The 22,123-nt window shown below is 38.3% G+C and overlaps 1 protein-coding gene across 5 annotated transcripts in view; it reads left to right on the top strand.

Moving 5' to 3' along the window:
- Positions 1–22,123, top strand: part of Kiaa1328 (KIAA1328 ortholog) — a 286,471-nt gene that overhangs the window by 34,301 nt on the left and 230,047 nt on the right. For all 5 annotated transcript variants that reach the window (XM_036204391.1, XM_036204393.1, XM_036204392.1 and 2 more), the window contains one exon: positions 15,346–15,461. In XM_036204391.1, the coding sequence (XP_036060284.1) occupies positions 15,346–15,461 (116 nt within the window). The remainder of the gene's footprint in view (positions 1–15,345; positions 15,462–22,123) is intronic.

Genomic DNA, 22,123 nt, shown 5'->3' on the forward strand with positions numbered 1-22,123 from the left:
GTTAGTATTTTAGAACATCTTTATTCCCTATGTTATTATTTATATGTAATTGATTATGAAATAATTATTGATCATTCAATGTATATGTTCTGTCTTTAAGCCTTTATTAGAAATATAATTTTTATCATCTTATCAAATTTTTGATAGTTTAAAAGTATTTGAGTAAGACAACAAAGATATTTAGATATGCTTCAGTAACACGTTAGCTTTAGCAGAGGTCAAAATATTACATCTTTATTTACTCTAGATAGTATAATTTTCTTTTCATTTTGAATTTCCTGGGAATTATGCCAATATTAAAACTACTTACTTAAAACTACATATTAAGTGAAAAAATCGAAACTGTTTCTTCTCCCTTTTCTTTCTATACTTTTTTTATGCATTTTCTATTAAAAGAATAGTGAGCCATACCAGGAATCTATGGCTGATACATTTGTGTTAATGAAACTGCATCCCTAATTGCAGCTCAACAATGTTATTTCCTTAAGATTGCTTATTTATTTATTTATTTGAAAATCTGATTCAGGGTTTCACGGTGTTGTCGTTTATTATGTCTTTTTAGTGTTCTCCAATTTGTAACAGTATTTCAGTTCTTCTTGACCTTGTCACTTTTAAAGAGTATCAATTATATATTTTGTGGAATTTTTCTAAATATGGATTTGTCCATTTTCTCTTAATAAGAGTCAAGCACTGCATTTGTACCAAGAGTAGGAACGAAGTAGTGTGCCTTTCACTGAATCTTGGTGAGGTGGGGACTTACTGCTCCAGGTTTCACTACTGTGAAGTTGGTTTTCCCTTTTATAATCAGTACATATTGTAGTTCTGTGGGATATAATCTAATGCTAATTAATGTTATTAAACTTGTTCTCGGTTAGGAAACGGAAAGGGAGTGTTAGGAAAATAAGTGCAAAAACAAGTAGGTAAGCATATGTAATTATATAATTAAGCCTGGTGACTTACAGGGTGTTATTTCTCATCTTACAGTAATAAAGATGTGGATTTTAAAATAGGCTAAGGTCACAGAGTGACCCATTAACCCAAGACCTAAGGGGACCTATGCTGCTAGGGAAAGGTAGCAGTGGGCACTAGCGTACCTGGACTCTCTAAAAACAAATGGGGGTTTCACCTGAAGTATGTGGGAGATTGCAGAAGGCCAGCTGTGGGCAGGTAAGAGTGGACCCCTGGGACAGCAAACTGGGGAGCTGGACTCCTTTGGTGATGTTTGTTCACAGGCTCCATTTGGCGAGACCACTGGTTTGTCTTGGTGCAGGTGGTGGGAGGGAAACAGCACTTGACACGAGGATGGCAGGAAGGTTCTGTCTTCCTGTGTAACACAAAACATGTTTTCAGGAAGAGAGTACGTGGTTATTAAAAACTACCTCACATGCTGGGAAGGAGGCACAAAACTGAATGGAGGGAAGAGTTACAGTGCTGGTCCCAAAATTATAGAAGAAAGACAATAATACTTCATAGACCTAGGCTGCTAGGACTGTGTCGTATAGGTATAAACACAGGAAGCCCAACCCAAAGAAAACTACCATAGCCAGATTACCAAGTGTATAGTAAATGTAGAAACTCACTAGGCTGGGAAAGAAAGCTGAGTGTGCAGCAAACATTGAGAAGAAGCATCTGGCCTACCCAAGGGGAACTATGGCCTAGAGGAATTTGATGCCTATGGTGCACTGAGGATCAAGAGTAACAACAAACTTCAAAGCAGTCTATTCATGATGAGATTAATAGAGTCTGAGCCAAGAAGTGGTCTGCTTAGTTCCGAGCATTGGAATATATTCTATGTTGAGCTTCCCAAGATAGTCAGACCTCAGTAAACAATGAGGCACAGGAGAAAGAAGAGAAATATGAGAGACAGCAACAGAGGCAGATGCAGTTAGGATGCACATGCTACTGAGCAAGCTGATGAGAAATTTAAAGCAATTGATTAGCACATTTGAAATCTGTGTTCTCTATGGGTGCCCAATGCATTACAACAAAAATATGCCAGCTTAAAATACTGGTAAGTTTCTTGGAGGATTTGCTGTTTGAAGAAATTTTGAACCCGAACATTAATCTCTTAAAAATCTTTCTTGTTTATATTGAGATATAAACTTTCATTATTCTAAAGCCTCAAGAAAAGTTTCAACTTTTAGCTTTATCTCTAAAACATGTTTTACATGATGATATCCAGGATTTAAAATACACTCAGAAGAATATTTTTAAAAATTTGGCCTTTCTCCTCACGTGTGTGTGTGTGTGTGTGTCTTTGTGTGTGTGAAGGCTAACAGTCTCTGAAATTACTAAGGTCTTGTTCATTGTAGCTTAATGGTTTTTGTTGAGCTAATTTTCTCTTTGGCCAGTTTACTCTAAGCATCAAGAAGAAGTAAGCTAACATCTTCCGCATTTACTTGGCTCTTTTCTTCCATTGGAATTAGCAAGTGAGCATTTAACAGAGAAGTCAGTGTCTTTTGTGACCAAATCATAGGTATGATATTCCTGATTTAGCCTTAACTTAGCAACATGAGTACCATGATTGGTGGTGGTGGTGGTGGGGTTGTCACTGTGTTATATTTACAAACTTGAATTCATCATAGTAATAGCTTATTTTAATGGATTTCCTGCAGATCTCTTAATGTCTCTTGTAGAATAATGTCACTTAAACATAAAAACTTTGTTTCTTTCTGGTATGTATGTATTTTCTTTTCTTGCATTGACCTCCAGATATTTCCAATAGAGAGAGCTGTAGTTGACAGTCTTACCTCATTCCAGAAGTACAAGGATGGAAACAAATTGTTTTTTGTTTTTGTTCATCTTTATAAGTATGATAACTATAAGGAACTTTCGTAGATACTGTTTATTGGGTTGGAGGAATAGTTCTTTTAGTACTCAGGTTACTGAGAATTTTTATTATGGAATATTGGCTTTAACAATTGCCTTTCCTATACTTCTAGATAATCATATAAAGTTTCATATTTGTTTATATGGGTTAATTTATTTTAAAGTTATATTTAGACATATGGTTAATTTCTTTTAAAGTTATATTTAGACATATGTGTGTATCTATGTATGTATGCCGTACGAGTGTAAGTTCTGATGGAGGCATCAGATCTTCAGAATCTAAAGCACTGGTTCTCAACCTTCCTAATGATGCAACCATCTTATATAGTTCCTCATGTTGTGGTGATCCCCAACCATAGAATTATTTCATTCCTACTTTATAACTGTAATTTTGCTACTGTTCTGAATTTTGATATAAATATCTGATATGCATGATATCTAATATGAGAAACCAAAGGGGTTGAGGCCCACAAGTTGAGAAGCACTGATCTAGAGTCTCAGTTGTGAGCTAAGAACTTCTGAAAGAGCAGCAAGCACTCTATGGTGAGCCCTCTATCCAGCTCTTTGCTTTTCATAGATGGTCTCATGTGGCTCAGACTGGCCTGGAATTCATAATATAGCTGAGAGAGGCCGAAAACTGCTGATCTTTCTGTCAACTGTTGGTATTATGATACAGGGCTTGTCTTTTTATTTGCAGATTTTTAAAGGATCCACTTAAATATCACAACAACTATGAATAAATACAATTTTCTTTTCATAATGTGTATCTTGGTGATTTTTCAAACTAATTTTTTGATGACTTCATATAGGAATATTGTATTTTCATGATTTCCATTCCTGCAATGTCTCCTGTGTCCCTCATTTGCACTCAGATTCCTGACCTCTTCTTTATTAATGTTATGCGCACGCGCATGTGCGCGCGCACACACACACACACACACACACACACACACACACACACACACACACGGGTGCAGCTTCACTCTTATATCTAGATGTCCTGGTCCTCTGGCTCCCACAGTCTTCCCCTTCCTCTTCCACTATGCGCCTCCCTGATTCCTGTGTGTAGGGATTGTGTGTAGAAGTGTCAGTTGCCGTTGAGCACCCCACAGTAAGCTGTTCTCTACTTCTGTAATGGTCTCTATCTGGTATAAAAAGAAACTTCTTTAATGACAGGTAAGAGCCATACTTTATCTGTGAGTGTAAGGATAAATATTTAGAACGCAGTAGGGAATTATACTGATTTATGAAAGTGGCAGTAATAGATTCTCCTCTAGGGTCCATGACCTTCCTTGCTGGCCACAGGAAGTTGGCTGGATTTATGGTCCTAGATATAAATTCCCTACCATTAAGCTGGTCTCAAGTCCAATGAGATGTCTGTTGGTTACTCACAATAATAAAGTACCACTACTACATCTTTGGGGATACCTTACTATAGTGGTCATTGTTGTGTTTGTAGACTTACATCTGGGTAGGACTGTTGATTGATTTTCTCCCTTGGCAGCTTGCATATTACCTGATATGCCAGCTAGTCCTTATGGAAGAGGCTTCCAGGTCAATTCCAGCTGAATTCCTCCAAGTCCTGTGTCTAAAGTGTGTGGAGTCTGCAGCAATAGTTAAGTTCTTGGAGAACTTAACCATGTGGAAGAGCGATAGTCTATATTATTTGGAGAGTTTCTTGGACACCCCATTGAACAACTCAAAATGAGATTTCCACTTTTTGCCTCAGGGTTCTTGTTAGATAGTTTGTGGTTCTTGGGGGAGCATTATCACTCCAGTTGGTGTAAATTAATTTAAATTAGTGTGTGTGTGTGTGTGTGTGTGTGTGCGCGTGTGCGCGTATGTGTGTGCGAATGTAGTAGATGTGTATTTGTAATTAATCATAACTTAATGTTTCCCTATGTATTTTTCAATTAACTATAATGTTATGTATCCTTTTGCTCTCACCTCTGTATTGCCCTCCTCCCCTCCCCAGTTAAAGTGCCACACCCCATTCTTTTCATTATCGCCCTACACAGCTCCTATGTCCTACTGTCCTCCTCTCGAGGGCTCCATTTCTCTCACTCCTATGGTCTCTACACTCCCCTGGTTTCTGCATTTAGTCCATCTAAAGATTTGGATTTGGGGTCCACAAAGAAAGAAGAACATGATGCATTTGTTTTTCTGGGTCTGGGTTACCTTACTCAATATAGTATTTCCTAGTTCCATCCATTTACCTGCAAATTTTATGATTTTATTTTTCTTTACACCTGAATACTATTGTGAATGTGTACCACATTTTCATTATCCATTCATCATTTGCAGGACATTTAGGTTGTTTCTGGTTCCTAGCTATTGTGAATGGAGTAGCAATAAATATGGCTGAGCAAGTATTTGTGGAGTAAGATGTGAAGTCCTTTGTTAAATCTACTTTTGGCATTTGTGAGAATTCTCTGATTTCCATAATTACTGAGAGTTGCACTTTCCCTACATTTCACCAGCATTTGTTGATCCTAGAAACTCTGACTGAGATAATATGCAATCTCAAAGTAGTTTTAATTTACATTTATTTAATTGCTAAGGATGTTGAACACTTTGAAATCAATAATCCTTAGCCATTTTAATAACTTCTTTTAAGAACTCTGTGTTCAGATTCATTGTCCAATTTTCAGTTGGGTTGTTTGTATTCTTGAGTATTTCTTTGAGTTCTTTGTATATTATGGAAATTAACTCTCTATCAGATATATAGCTGGCAAAGATTCTCTCAGACTTTCTGCGCTTGTTCATTCTTATTATTTACTTTGATAGATAGAAAGAAACTTTTTAGTTTTGTAGCACCCTGTCTGTTGTTGGTTTTAATTCCTGAGAAAATGGAGTCCTGTTCAGAAAGTCACTTCCTACACCTATATCTATAGGTGCTTTCTATGTTTTCTTCAGCAGTTTCAACAATTCACATTTCATACTGGGGTCTTTGGTCCATTTGAAGTTGATTTTTATGCAGGGTGATGTAATGTGAAGTTTCTCCAGTCCTGCCAAGCTCCTGCAGTCCTGTGGCCACTTATAAAATAATCACTGAGAAGCTTATATTAATTAAAACTACTTCACCATTAGCTCAGGCTTACCACTGACTAGCTCTTACACTTAAACTTAGCCCATTTCTGTTAATCTATATGTTGTCACATGTTCCATGGCTTTATCTGTGTGCTGTTAAATGCTGCTCCCTGGACAATGAGCTGGCGTCTCCTGACTCAGCCTTCCTCTTCCCATAATTCCCCTTGTCTGCTTATCCCGCATGTACTTTCTGCCTGGCTACTGGCCAATCAGCGTTTTATTAAACCAGTGTACAAAAGCATTATTCCATAGCAGGTGATAAGATATGGGTCTGATTTCATTCCTAGTACTGTGACTGAAAATCAATCAGTTGAAATCAAATTTTAGTCAAATCAATTTTGATTTTAAATTAAAAAAAGAGGCCTTTCCTGAACTCCCAATTTTGTTTGATTAATCTATAGGTTTATCACACCATCTTTGTTAGTGTAGTTTCCAGTAAGTTTTTAAATTGAGAGGAATATACATGTACTCTGGGGATCTAAAATAAGGTCCATAAGCTTGTGAATAAAATGCTTTTGCACCAAACCATCTCTTCAGCCCCACTTTTGTGTCACAGCATTTCACATGCTTTCATTTATTTCAGTCTTTCTTTCTTTCAGTAGTGCTTTACAGTTGTCAGGTATAAAGGCTGATACCTTATGTTGATTTTACATGATTACATTTTATTCCCATGACTAAATTCTAAGTGGAGTTATTTTCTTAATTGTATTTTGAGTTGTTCACTGCTAGGATATAAACATACAGCTGGCTTTCACAATTTTCTATGGGAGCCTGTATTTTCTATGATCGCCTTTATTATAGTATTTTTTTTTTTAGTGAATTTTATAATTTTTCTCCCATCCCTGTGTAGCTTCCAACATCAAATGAGAGTTGGTGATATGGTCACAGGTAGTTTCTTCGTTTTCTATATGCCGTTGTATAATACGAAGTAGCCATGGGTTCGTTTCTTCCATTGGAATCTGGATACAAGTCTCTCTACTGCTTGATTGCCTTGGCTGTCAGCTAATACTGTGCTGAATTCTTGGTTCCTGAACATAACAGAATTCCTTCAGTCTTTCACCATTAAATCTAGTGTTTTTAGGGGTTTTCAATATATGACCTTTGTTTTTCTCATTTTTAAGTTTCTTAATATTTTTAATACTTTTATATTTTTATATATATTTCAGTTTATTTTTTTCCATTTCATGCACATTGGTATTTTGCCTGCATGTATCTCTGTGTAAGAGTGTTGGATCGTCTGGAACTGGAGCTACAGAGAGTTGTGAGCTGTCACGTGGGTACTGAGAATTGAACCTGTGTCCTCTGGAAGAACAGCCAATGCTCTTAACTGCTGAGGCATCTCTCCAGCCCCATTTTTTAATTCTTAAAATTAAAATATACTTAAAAATATATCACCTTCCCCTTCCCTTTCTACCCTCAACCTCTCCCATGTACTGCCCTTGCCCTTTCTCAAGTTCATGGCTTTTTTTTCTTAAATTATTGTTTTACATATTTATTTTTCCTTCTGTATATAAATGTTTACCTGCTGAATATGTATACTGTTTGTTGTGTGTATATGTGTCAGGGCTGACCATTTGGTATTGATAACCAATTGGGGGCCTCTCTCCTTGGGAAAGTGATTTCTCCCCCTGTCAGCACCCCTTAGTTCTGATTGAAGGATAGGTTCTTTGGCATTCCCCTTTCCGTGTTAGTGTGTCTGTTGGTATCATCTCCCACTCTCAGCACCCCTTAGTTCTGATTGAAGGATAGGGCTCTTTGGCATTCCCCTTTCCATGTAAGTGTATCTGTGGGTATCATCTGTTTTTTTTCCTATTTATTGAAAGTTTCTTTTAATCATTAAGTTCTTTTAGATTTTTTTCAAATGCTTTTTATGTACCTACTCTAGTTAATCATATACTTTTTGTCTATGGTTCTATTAATGTGTGGCACATTACATCACTTCTGTTTTAAATATTGAATTGACTTGCATTCCTAATATAAATCCAAGGTGGTTATGACATACAATTACTTTTTTTATATACCTGGATTCTGTTTGCTAGTGTCTTGCTAACGATTTTTGAACCTCTATTCATAAGGAATATGTATCTGTAGTTCTTAGAATCTTTGCAAACATTATTTCATCTGTGATTTCTAAAGTACTATATTCTTTTTAAAAAATATTTATTTATTTGTTATGTATACAGAAGAGGGCACCCGATCTCATTACAGATGGTTGTGAGCCACCATGTGGGTGGTGGGAATTGAACTCAGGACCTCTAGAAGAGCAGTCTGTGCTCTTAACCTCTAAGCCATCTCTCCAGCCCCCTATATTCTTTTAGATAGTACATTTTAAATATCTGCACAATATTAAAAGTTATCAAAAGGAAATTAGACTCTTTCACTGGAATATATTTTAATTTTGAAATCCATTAATTTTTCTTTTAGCCATGCTGCTGTTTGTTTGCAAACCATGTGTCCCTTTCTCTCGGGAAGTATACTATGAAACTGTTCTTGCTCTAAAGGGAGAAATGATCTATAATTATATCAAAAGTAGGAACTGGAAATAGGACAGTAACTCTGCCTATCTCTGAAGTTGAACACAGAATTGCATATGTAGTTATACAATATTATTCTGCTTGAATGTGAGCTGGTGTGTTTAGGGGTCTACAGGTCTTTCCAATTCTTTTTTTCTTTTACTTTTAAGATTATTACATAACTAAATCATATCTCCTTTCCTTTTTCTTTTTTCAAACCCTGCAGTATATCTCTCCTTGTTGTCTTTCAAATTCATGGACTCTTTTTTTTTTTAACTGTTGTTGCATGCATATATATGTGTGTGTGTGTGTGTGTGTGTGTGTGTGTGTGTGTGTATTCCTGTTCAGTCTGTATAATGTTACTTTATATGTATGTTTTCAGGGCTGACCATTTGTTATTGAATAACCGGTTGCTGTTCTCTTGCCTGGGGAAGACTATTTTTTTCCTACTCTCAGCATTCCTTAGTGTCGGGCTGAAGCCTCACAGTCATTACCATGTCCACATTGGTGTGTCTATTGCTGGTGTCTCTTGTTCAGCTCAAGTGTGGGCAGTCATCTTTGATGAGACTTTATGAGTCTAGCCTCAAACATTGCTTGGAGGCACAGTCTCATGTTAGATGTACAATCCTATGGCTCTTATGCTCTTTCTACTCCTTAGTCTACAATGTTTCCTGAGGTTTAGGTGTGGAAATGTTTTGTAGATGTATCCATTGGGACTGGGCTCCACACCTGCATTTTGATTGGCTGTGATTTTCTATAATGGTCTTTATATGTTGCAAAGAGAAGTTTCATTGATAAGGGATAAGAACTATATATATTTGTGTGTATAAGGGCAAACATTTAAAATTTACTTAGGGATTGTGCTGGTTTAGTAAAATGGTGACTGTAGGTTCTCCCTCCTCCAAGATCCATGACTTCACTAGGGTAGTTGGCTTGATTTCCAGGGCCAGGCATGATTTCTTTCTTGTTGAGTGAGTCTTACGTTCAAGTAGAGAGCTGTTGGTTATAGCCAAAATACGTTTGCCACTGCTTTATTCTTAGGGTGATCATGGCATGATGCTCATTGATGTGGTTCATAGTCATCATAGCTGAGTAGAGCTGTTGCTTGCTTCCTTCCTTTGGAAGCTTGGCACCTTCTAGTTCCATGAAAGCTGGTCCTCAGGTAGGACGCTTTCAGGTCAGTCCAGCTCAGAGGCCTCTAAGCCCTGATGTCTTCAACAATAGGGACCTAACTTCCTCCTCTGGGGTAGGGAGCAGCCAAGGACAATAGCCATGGCCTGTATTTTGGAGGAGTCTCTTGGACAACCCTGACCAGCTACTGAAAAGGGAGAGTCTAATGCCTTGTGTTAGGGTTTTTGCTAGGTAGTCTCTGCTCTTAAAGGGAGCATTTTCAGCCTAGATGAGAAAAAAAAAATTTTTTTTGAGCTGAGGATCAAACCCAGGGCCTCGTGCTTGCTAGGCAAGCACTTTACCACTGAGCTAAATCTCCAATTTATTAAAACTATTCATGTATATTTATACATAGACTTACATATATTATAGGTTTTTTTTGTTTTATTGGTAAACAGTTAGTAGTATGATTTCTTCTGACTTTTTCAGACATCCTTACAGCTATTTTACCCTTCTCATTTCTTCTGTATTTATCTACCTCATTCTTCTCTAACTAGGGACCCCCACATCCATTTCCCTAATCAGATCACTTGTACACTGCTATCCTTTTATTATTCCCTCTCTATCTCCCTGGCAATGTCACCTTCTTATTGTACTAGTTTCTGCAGTTATGCCAGGATATATACTTACATATGAGATTTAGAGCTAGGAGCTTCAGATGCGAGAGGATATGTGATATTTTGGAGTCTGGATGACCTCACTCAATATAACTCTTCCAAGTTCTTCCCATTTACCTGCAGAGTTCACGATTGCATTTTTTTATAGCTCAATATTATTCCATTGTGTCTTTGTAACACTTTTTCATTATGCATTCATCAGTTCAAAGACATTATATTGTTTCCTTTTCCTAGCTGTTGTGACAAGGGCAGCAATGCACATGGCTGCACAAGTATCATGGAGTATGATGTCAAGTGCTTTGGGCGTATGCCAAGGAGTGGCATAGTCATGTCATAGGCAGATTTATTTTCAGCTTTGATAATGTTCCACACTGATCAACGTACTGGCACTGCCAGGTGGTATTCCCACTGACAGTGAGTGAGGGTTCCCTTTTCCCTGCAGCTCCCCAGCGTTTGTTGTCAGTTGTTCATTGATCTTCGCCATTCTGACATTAAGTTGCTAGTAGGAGATGGCTCCCATTATGTTTTTATTAAGTAGGCACTTAGTGCTTTGAACTTGCCTCATAACTTCCTTCATGTGTTCCAAAGGTTTGAGTTTGTTGTGCTTTCATTTTCATTCAATCCTAAAACATTTCTAATTTCCTTCTTAATTTCTGTCTTGTCACATGTTCAACTCAGCAGTGAGTTATTCAGTTTTCATGAATTCATATACTTTCTATTGTTGTTGGTACCCAGCTTTTAATCCATGATAGTTATTCAGTTTTCTTATATGTGTTGAGACTCACTTTGTGTCCAAGTGTATGGTCAATTTTGGAGAAAGTTCCATGAATTGGAATTGCAGAGAAGGTATATTATTTTGTGTTTGGGTGAAATGTTCTGTAAATACCTGTAAGGCCCATTTGGTTTATAATATCAGTTAACTCCATCATTTCCCTGTTTATTTTTTGTCTGGATGACCTGTCCATTGATGAGAGTGGGATATTGAAGTTACCAACTATCATGCTGTGGGGGTCAATATGTGATTTTAACTGTAGTAGTTTTTCTTTTATGAACGTGTGTGTCCTTGTGTTTGTTGTATAAATGTTTAGAATTGCAGTAATCTGTTGGTGGATATTTCCATAGATGAGTATGTAGTGTCTTTCCCGATCTCTTCTGAATAGTTTTAGCTTGAAGTCTATTTTGTCAGATATTAAAATGGCTACCCCTGCTTGCTTCCTGGTCCATTTGCTTGAATATATTTTTTTTATCCTGTCACTCTGAGTTGATGTATGTCCTTGATGATAAGGTGTGTTTTTTTGGATGAAGGAAAAGGATAGGTCCTGTTTTTGAATCTAGTATTTTATTGGGGGGATTGAGACCCTTAATGTTGAGAATTATGAGGAGTATTTGTTGATTTCCATTATTTTGTTGTATTGTGTGTGTGTTTTTTTCCTCTTGATTTGCTTGTCTTATATCTTATATTATTTGTTTCTTGTATTTTCTTTTTTCTTTCTTTTCTTTTCTTTTTTTCTTTTTTTTTCTTTTCTTTTTTGGTTTTTTTGAGACAAGGTTTCTCTGTGAAGCTTTGTGCCTTTCCTAGAACTCACTTGGTAGCCCAGGCTGGCCTCAAACTTACAGAGATCCGCCTGGCTCTGCCTCCTGAGTGGTGGGATTAAAGGCGTGCGCCACCACCGCCCGACTCTTGTATTTTCTTGAGTGTAGAAGTTTTCCTTTTAGTGCCTTCTATAGTGCTGGATTTGTATATACATATTGCTTAAATATATACATAAGGCTTAAATTTGGTTTTATCATGGAATGTCCTTTTCCATCTCTTATGATTGAAATTTTTGCTGGGTATATTAGTCTGGGCTGGCATCTGTGGTCTCTTAGAGTTTGTAGAACATCTGTCCAGACTCTTCTGGCTTTTAGAGTTTCCATTGAGAAGTCAGGTGTTATTCTAATAGGTCTGGTTTTATAAATTACTTTGTTTTTCCTCTTGTGCTTTTAATGTTCTGTCTTTGTATATTTAGTGTTTTGATTATTATGTGTTATTGGGAATTTCTTTTCTGGTCCAGTCTTTGGTGTTCTGTATACTTGTACATTGATAGACACCTCTTCCTTTAGGTTAGGGAAATTTTCTTCTATGATTTTGTTGAAGATATTTTCTATACATTTGAAATGCATTTCCTCTTCTTCCTCTATTCCTGTCATTTGTAGATTTAGTCTTTTCACAGTGTCCCACATTTCCTGCATATTCTGTGCCTGGATTATTTCAGATTTAACATATAATTTGACTGAAGTATCCATTTGTTCTACTTTATCTTCCATGCTTGAAAGTCTCTTTTTATTGTCTTGCACTCTGTCATTGAGGCTTACCTCTAAGGTTTTTGTTTGACGTCCTAATTTTTCATTTTCAGTTAGTCTCAGCTTGGATTTTCTTTAGCGATTGTATTTCTGTTTTCATGTCTTGAGCTGTTGTTTTCACAGACTTCATTATGGGATTTCTTTATATCCTCTTTATGGTTCTTGAACATTTTCATAATTGCTGTCTTGAAGTCTTTGTCTTATATTTCAGCTATTTTGCATTTCTCTGGGCCTACTGTAGTACACTTACTGGGTTCTTTTTCCTAGAGGCATGGTCTTAGCTCTTGCTTGATGTTTGTCATTTTACACTGGTGTCTAGACATCTGGTGTTTGGACTCAGGTGTTTCTAGGTATTTGTCTTAGTTACTAATGCTGTGATGAAACATCATGACCAAAGCAACTTGGGGACAAAAGGGTTTATCTAGCTAACACTTCCACATCATTATTCATCATGGAAGAAAGTCAGGACAGGAACTCAAACAGGGCAGGAACTGGAAAGCAGAAGCTGATGCAGAAGCTATAGAGTAGTGAAGCTGATGCAGAAGCTATAGAGTAGAGATGCTTCTTGGCTTGCTTATCATGGCTTGCTCAACCTACTTTCTTACAGAACCCCATGACCACCAGTCCAAGGAAGACACTGCTCACAATGGACTGAGCCCTCTGCCATCAATCACTAAATAAAAAAATGCCCTATATCTGAATCTTATGGAAGCATTTTTCTCAATTGAGGTTCCTTCCTTTCAGATAACTCTATCTTATGTTGAGTTAACATAATACTTGACAGCATAGTTATATATGCGGAACAGATATATGTTCTGTCTTTGTTAGGTGGATATTCCTTTCTTTGATTTCTGTTGCCCTCTCTTGATCTTAGGAAAGTGTCATGGCTGCATGTTGCCTGGTAGAGAGTGCTCCTGCAGGTCAGTGGGTGGCAAAGAGGTATGGATGTGGGCTAGATGAAATGGCTGAGAGTGGCTTCACAAAGAACAAATGGGATTCTATTCCCACCAAGAGGTGGTGTTCCTAGTGAGTTGGACATGTGGTAGGAAAAGGGGCGTCTGTCAGTAGGTTGCAGCAAGATGGAGAATAATCTGGAAAGACAGGGATGAGATGTCCAGGGTGATCCTGAGTCTGAACCAAGAGTTGGAGTTGAATGGAATTGAGGTGACAGGAGGGGGGCTGTAAGCAGGTTGCTACTGAGCTGAGGATGGAGAACAGGAAGGATGGCATGAATACTTGGCCTGATTCCCGGCCTGGTGCAGTCACTGGTTTTCCCAGGTTAAAAGTGTTTCTGGGTATTGGGGACTGACATTAAGGGATGAGGATGAGTTAGAAGAGAGGGCTTGAAGGGGTCCACAGGAAAAAGAAAAGCTGGGTCCACACCAGTGTTCTTGGAGTCTCCAGGGAATGGGTATAGGTTGGTAGGGCAGGCCTGTGCAAGCAGGCCATTACAGAGCTGGGGATGAGACTGGAGAGATTGTAGTAGAAGACAAGAGGAGAGTGAGAATCACCTACCTACCCAACTCTAGGTCCAGTGTGGCCACCGAGGGTCCTAGGTAGAGAGTACTTCTAGGTATTGTGGCTGACACAAATGGGTTATGGGAATGGGTTAGAATGGAGGGCCAAGAGGAGGGTCCACAGGAAGGAGAAAGCTTGGTCTACCACAAGTTTTGGCACAGTCTCCAGGGAACAGAGATAGTGTCTCAAGTCCATTCTTGTCAATATGATTTATTTAATTCCTAATCTTACCTTCCTTCTGTGAAGAGAAACCACGACAAAGGCAACTTTTGGAAGAGAAGACATTCACTTGGGGCTTGTTTGCAGTTTCAGAGGTTTAGACCATTAATCATCATGGCAGAAGCATGGCAACACACATGGCATCTGAGCAGTAGCTGATAATTACATCCTGATCCACAGTCATAGAGACTGAGACAGAGATTCAGCCTGGCGTGGGCTTCTGAAACCTCAAAGCCCACCCCCAGTGACATACTCCCTCCAACAAGGCCACACCCACCCCAGCAATGCCATCCCTCCTAATTCTTCCCAAATAGTGCCATTTCCTGATGACTGATCATTCAAATATATGAACCTGTGGGGGCCATTCTTTTCCAGATCACCACAGAGGGCTTTTGATATTAAAACATATAATATTTTCATATAGAGAAATATAAAATATGCAATAATATTTAAAGAAAATAGAAGACTTCAAGAGAAATCCATTCCTTCGGACACCACCATCAGTCCTGTTGCTAACTCTAAAGGTCTTTTCATGTTAAGTAAGAGGACAGTTTGTGGATGTTTGGAGGACATCCTCTGAAGAGTCTGTAAATGATGACAGTGGTAAAGTTTTTGCATAAGCCGTTGTTTTCCTTCCCAAGAATTAACAAGCCAGCACTGGACATGCACTCGTGCCAGAGTTTCTGTCCTCTTTACGGTGCGGGTCCAGTTGTTCCCTCCATTTAGGTTATTGCCCTGTTGACTAACCTGTGGCCTACTTACTCTAAGTGACATGGAGGCTGAGATCGTTTATTGTTACTTTGTGGTCTGACACTGCTTCAATTAAAAATGTAGACCACGATTCTAACTGTTTCCTTCTTGTACATATCTTTTAAAATGTGGAGCATAGATGTTGCAAAGTTGAAGACTTTTTTAGAGAGTAAATTAACAACAGAGCTCCCCAAGAGTCCTGTGTCGGAAGTGTTGTGTGGGGAGCTGAAGCTGCAGGCATGCGGCTTCCTCCTGACAGACTTTCCATGTCCTTCCTTGTTTGCTCCTTCTTTCAGGGTCAGTGAAGAGAAGGAAGTGACAGAGGAGCGCCTGAAGACCGAGCAGGAGTCCTTTGAGAAGAAGATTCGGCAGTTGGAAGAACAGAATGAACTGATCATCAAAGAAAGGGAAGATATCCTTTTGAAAGTCTTTCATTTTATGTACAGCAAGTTCGACTCTTGTGTAAAGAAATTGTAAACTCCAGAGAAATAATTGTTCTAATTTATAACAGGGAATAAATCTGCATGTGCTGCCATTTCTAGGCAATCAGAAAGACACTTAGCAGCATGTGCTATTGCTTCCTTTGTGCCTGATAAGGCCACCCAGCTGTTCTGCTGCTGTTATTACCCTGTGCAGCACAGATTTGTCAACCAAAACAGACCATAGGAAATTGGGGCATTGCCACAAAATGTTGGGTCTTCATTAAATTCTGCCCCACTACTATAGTGGAGGCTTAACTTTCTCATATTTAGATTTCTTCCTAGGTAATGTTTAAACAGTTCAAAGAAATCCTATTCTGTTATGAACACTAGAATAAAAAAAAAAATCTTGAAACCTCAACAAGAGCTTATAGGATATATAGTTGTTGTTGTTGAAAAATGCTTACACCATAGCATAAAACCAACAAGCAATGTCATGAAGCAGAAAGCTTTGCAATTTAAAGTTAGAGGTGTTTGGGTGCATGCACTGGTATAAGCGTGAGTGTGTGTGTGTGTGTGTGTGTGTGTACCCATGTACATAGTGCATTGCTTGTATAAAAATAAACACATTTTTTTAAAGATTTGCTTTCTGTTTAAATTATATGTATGTGTGGGGCTTTGTGTGTGTGTGTGTGTGTGTGAAGACATGTGCCCCTGGAGGCCAGAGAAAGGATCCCTGGAACTACAGTTACAGGTTGTTGTTAGCCACTCCATATTGGTGCTAAGTACCTTTGGAAGGGCAGTAAGCACTCCTAACCACTGAATCCTACTTCAAACGCCAGTACAAACATATTTAAATTTAAAGGTTTTACTTAGAGGGATATATGAATTAAAATAACCATACTTATGGGCTTTTCTCTTGGCCAAATAGAATTACATAATGACTGACATAGAGCACGAGAGAAGCAGCTGTCCCTAAACAGAGAATGATGGATGGATCTGCCAACAAAAGTAGTGTGTGAATGCTTGAAAGAACCATTGTCTTTATTGGCAGTATCATTACTAATTGATGGTTATTATTTCAAAGATTCTGCAAGTGACAGACATACTCCTATATTGACAATAATAATGCATTTGAAAATATTAGAGAACTCTAATTATAAAGATAAATTAACTAGCTTGAAAAATCACAAAACTGTAACTATAAAAAATGAGTTCTGAACTTGTTTTCACATAGTGGAAGCATATGATAGAAAATTAATACAGTTAGGATTTTTACATTTGATTTGTTGAGTAGAACATTAATAAAGCTTATTGACTCCACAATAGTAAAGTTTTTAGCTTTTCTCTCTGTATGTGTTTCTCTAACTCCATCTCTGTTTTTCTCTGCTTCTTTATGTGTCTGTCTATCTCTGTCACTCTCTTTCTGTGACTCTTTCTTTGTCTGTCTCCGATTCTGTCTCTGTCTGTCTATCTGTCTGACTCTCTATCCTTCCATGGATAATCATCTTGGGACCCTTTTGGCTTGTTTTGACTTCATTCTTCCAAGGATGTCAGTCCTCAGGGCAGAGACCATGTTTTGCTGGTTTTCTCTCCATGTCAGAGTGTAGCAGAATCTTAACAGGTCTTATTAATAAGATCAAACCTGAGGCCAGTTATTGGGGTGAATGCTGGAAGATCAGAGTAGCAGAACAAGCCACAGTTACCTCACCTTGCCAGTTCCTCAACTGGTCTTGTTTCCTCAGACTGGATGCCTCTGAGTCCTCATCCAAAATGAATCTCAGCTGAACTGTGTTGCTCCAAAGCCTGAATGCTTCTCTAGCCAAATCCTTAACTAACCAAATGCTTAACTAACTACATGCTTTTCTCACTTAGTTCCTGGTCCTCACACCTTATATACCTTTCTTTTTCTGCCCCCACTCCCGGGGATTAAAGGTTGGGTTTCTGGGATTAAAGACGTGGGTCACCATGCTTAGCTGTTTCTAAAGTGGCCTTGAACTCAGAGATCCGGCTAGCTCTGCCTCCCAAGTGCTGGGATTAAAGGCGTGCACCACCTCCGCCCAACTTCTGTTATGGCTTACTCTTCCCATTTTCTAGCCACCATTTTTGACTTTGTTCTAGTGGCTGTCTGTTCTCTGACCCCAGATACGTTTATTTTAGGGAACACACAATATTTCAGGGAACACAATACCCACCACATCAGAGAAATGCTGTTTATGGAAAATTCATAACACACTTTGGGTAGCACTTTCCATAACTAGTGGTTTAGGAATCCAATGACATTTTCATTTAAGGGTCTGTTTTTCATATAATAAGAACTGGAGAGAGATGACCTCTGGTACTGATTTGCAGGTTAAAGGTTATCAGTGTTGGCAGCTCTACAGTTCTAGCTTCTAATGGCTGCTGCAGTCCAGAGGAACACATAGGGCAGGAAGAAAAGGGACTGGAGGTCTTGGCAACTGTTATTCCTCTCCTTTGAAATAGAAAATAAAAGAACTTTCTCAGGTGACCTCCCATCTTTCACCTGACAGTCTTTTATGATATTATTGATATTATGTGGTTTTGCTGCCGCACGAAAGAGGCTGAGAAGGTTAAGCACACAGCTTGTCTGACTTGGATAGTATTGCAAGCAGTGAGGGAAAAGGAGATTGAAGTTAGCATCCAACTCTAGTAGCAAAAGTAGGGGATATAGAACTCACTTTTTCTATGGGAAGGAAGGAAGGAAGGAAGGAAGGAAGGAAGGAAGGAAGGAAGGAAGGAAGGAAGGAAGGAAGGAAGGAATATTTTGACCTTCCTGGTACAGGAAGATGTACAGTGGCCTGTGACATCAGGGTAAGTTGAAGAAAGAAGGTTGGAGAGATCAGTATTAGAGTATTTGAAAGGTTGGGCAGCCAGAGTAAGTCCTTGATTATATTGTGTTATACTTAGGAAACTTATGTAGCTTTCCCAGAAGGTAGGATGTGGTTTCAGTGGGCGATGACATTAGTACTCTGTGAAGGATGGTATTTTCAATGCTGAAGCTATATAAACTCACCACGCCCATGAATGATCTCTTCTGGAAAGCAAAGTGTAAAGATAGCCCACGTGTATTGGAGTGGCACAGTATTTAGTGTTTCCTCCAGGACTTAGCTCAAGACTCAACACATTATTTCACTAGCCTAAATCCAGAATGATAGCAACTAAATCCAGAGGTGTCCCTTATGCCTTGCCTATGGCTACTTTCGTGCTCTAACTTCCACAAGTAGTTGCAACCAAGACCTGGGATTCACTGAGCCTAACATACTCATTATCTAACCCTCTACAGAGGAAGGGAGGACATACATGGGGTCATAGACTTAGAGCTCTTTCATATACCATAAGCAGGAAGTTGGTGTAAACATTTCTTTTGAATTGTGAATGAGGACTGAAGTAAATGCTGGGTATTAGCAACAATGAAAATGGATTAGTTGATATAATCCCTTTAAGACATTTTAAATCACAAATGATAGGTCATGTTTGTAGAAGTTTACTGTCAAAAAGGGAGAAAGAAATGATACAAACAATGATACTCAGGATTTTTGTTGTAAGTATATTGCACAGGTACAAATCTCTTTAATAGAATAAACCTGTCAGAGGTTAATACAGATGATTTTACAGTACATAAAACCCTATAAAACTTTGAAACATAAAATGAGCTTGTAATTTAAAACAATATAATTTTAACTACAGATACATTTACCTATCACACATGAATGGTTCAGTCTCTTTCAGCTACATGAAGTCAGATAACTTCAGTTCATTTTAAAGTTCATTTCTGTGAGGCACTATACCAACGAATTGTGGTTTGGGACTCTTTTAAGGTGTGTTATACCAAATTAGGTTTTTGTAAGGGAGAATAGCTGATTAACTGTACAGACTAATTGCTTAGTGGAAAATAAAGTTATTTTATATGTTTGCATAAGGATAGGGCATGCGATAGTTTATATATATATATATATATATATATATATATATATTTATACATACATACATATATATATATATAAATTTTATATAAAATTACTTTATTAAAACATAAAAATTATTGATAATTTTCAGGCTTTGAACAAAGAAATATTATGCTTTAAGGCCTTAGCAGTATAAATAAATATGCTGTTTTTGATGCCACAAGGTCTCTTGAACCTTGTGGAACTTTGCCTGCCTGAGAGTTTGTGAAAGAAGAGAGAATCTGACTCTTAAAGAGAAATTTGACCAACAACTCTAATTCTGAAGCATGTAGGCGTGTGAATATTGTATGTTGCAAGGGGTGTATTCATTAGAAATGTTCATTCATATTTGTACTCATACTTCTAGAGAAAACTCAGATTGACGGTATTGGTAACAGCTTGTAGAAGGAAAGTGAAGTTTGATATCTGGTAGCATCACTGTGAACTGAACTGTGAAGGAAAATGTCTGAAGCACAGTGCATGTTCGAGCAAAAACATTCTTGTTTTCTTTGACTGCATGAGAAGGTGACTGATACTCTGTCACCATCCCTTACCCTGTCTGTGTGCTGCATGCATGCACACATGTATGTGGTGCATTTGTCCATGCAGAATGCTCATGTATGTGAAGGCAGCACAGGCGGAGGTCTGGTGTTTTACTTAAGCCCTGTCCACCTTCATTTTGACACAGAGTCTTTCACTGCATCTAGAGCTGGATTTGGCTAGACAGACTGGCCAGTGAGCTCAGGAATCTGCCTTTCTCCACTATCCACCACTGGGATTATAGTGCATGCTGTTGACAAGCATGCTAGAGATCTGAACTCAGGTTGTAACGCCTGCTCAGCAAACACTTTACTGACTGAGCCATTTCCCCAGCACCTGTCCCTTACCAATTATAAAATTGGAAATTGAATTCAGTACTGCAGCAACCCTGAAAAGTTACTCCTTTTTTATTATTTTTGTATCTAATCCTCCTTTTGTATCTAGAAAGCCTCCTTTGCAGGCTTGTTGGAATTTGAAAGGTTCTGTGGTAGGTACTGATGAAAAGATGGCATTTCTCTTGTGAGCATGAGGGAGGGGATGATTATTCACTCTGCTTTCCATTCCTGTGCCCTCTTTAACTAGAATATGGATGGTTTTTATTATATTATACAAGTACTTGAGTGGCTTCTAAGCTTTGTGGAAGGGAGCTTAGCTTGTGTCTGTTGGTTGCTCACTGAAGGAAACCAATTTTTGGTGTTAGTGTTTTTGTTTGGGGAGAGTGTTGTTTGGGCTTCTTTTTGCATTGCTGGGTGAGAAACCAAGCCCTTCCCCCTCTGTTTTTAAAACTTATTCTCTTAAAGTTTCAGACATGTATATAATTTATTTTGCTTATATTTATTTCCTCATTCCCTTCAATTTCCCCCATGATCCCAGGATATGTCTTGCTTCCAACTTGATGCTCTTTATGTGTGAGTATGTGTGTGTGTGTGTGGGGCACATTGAATCTGTTTAGTGCTGCCCATGTACACATGGGTGTGTGGTCCTCCACTGAGACATAGACAACAGTGACCATCCCCCAAAGAAAAGTGCCTCTCCCCCAGCAGTCTTCAATTGCCAGTAACTTCAAAAGTGGGGCCTTGAGAGCTCCTCCCCGCTCCATGGTGGAGTCCTTCTCCTTCCATTATGGAGTTTTAACTGGCTTATGCAGGCTTTGCAAGGGTAACCACAGCTCCTGTTAGTTTATCTGCACAGCAGCCGTGTCCTGTCCAGGGAACAGCATTTCAGAGCATTCCTTTTTATCCGAATGCTCTTACACTTTCCCCACCCACTCTTCCACTATGATCCCTGAACCTTGAGTGTGGGAGTTGATGCATAGCTGAGAACTCGCTGTCACTTATTTTTAGTTATTGGAACAGCTATGAGCACTTACATCAAGTGGCTCACAGCTGCCTGTAACTCCAGTTTCAGGGGATCTGATGCCCTCTTCTGGCCTCCATGGGCCCTGCACATACATGCAAAGACACATATACATAGAAATAAACAAAATGAATATTTAAAGAAAACTACTATAGGCACTGTGTTGTTGCTTGAGGCCATTTTGCTTGCTGCATGGTGCTGTGTAAATCTGGTAGGTTTTGAGACATAATGTTATTGTATGCTGTCATAGAACATCATTATAAGTCCAAATTAACAGACAGAATAATTCTTTCCTTGGGAAACAAACCAACTTCAGGGAAAAGCTGATTGTTACTGGTTACTTTTGTTTTTCTCTAAACCATTCACTGTCTAGAAGATTACTTATTGGGGCTAAGTATATAGCTCAGTATCAGAGTGCTTGTCTAGTTTACACTAGGTCCTAGATTCAATCCCCAACACAAGTAGATAAATAAGATTATTTTCTCTTAAAAATATTTAGCTACTAATGCTAACTAAAGGCTGGGGGGAACTGATAGCAAATATTTGTAGAAAATAACATAATTCTATTAACTTAACTGTAAATTTCATTTCATATCATTTGACCTGTATTGGATAAGTTACTATTTGATAGAAGGCTATCTGTACACTTGGTTTTTCTGAAACTAATCCATAAAACAATGAAAAGTACTCCTAGATTACCCTGTTCATCTATGTATGCACTTTTTTGGAGAGAGTTCTTGAGGCCTCCATATGGGTAATAAATGCATTGCTTGGTAGCTGCACATTTAATCCCA

The sequence above is a fragment of the Onychomys torridus genome, chromosome 13 (assembly GCF_903995425.1).
Source record: "Onychomys torridus chromosome 13, mOncTor1.1, whole genome shotgun sequence".
Taxonomy (NCBI): domain Eukaryota; kingdom Metazoa; phylum Chordata; class Mammalia; order Rodentia; family Cricetidae; genus Onychomys; species Onychomys torridus.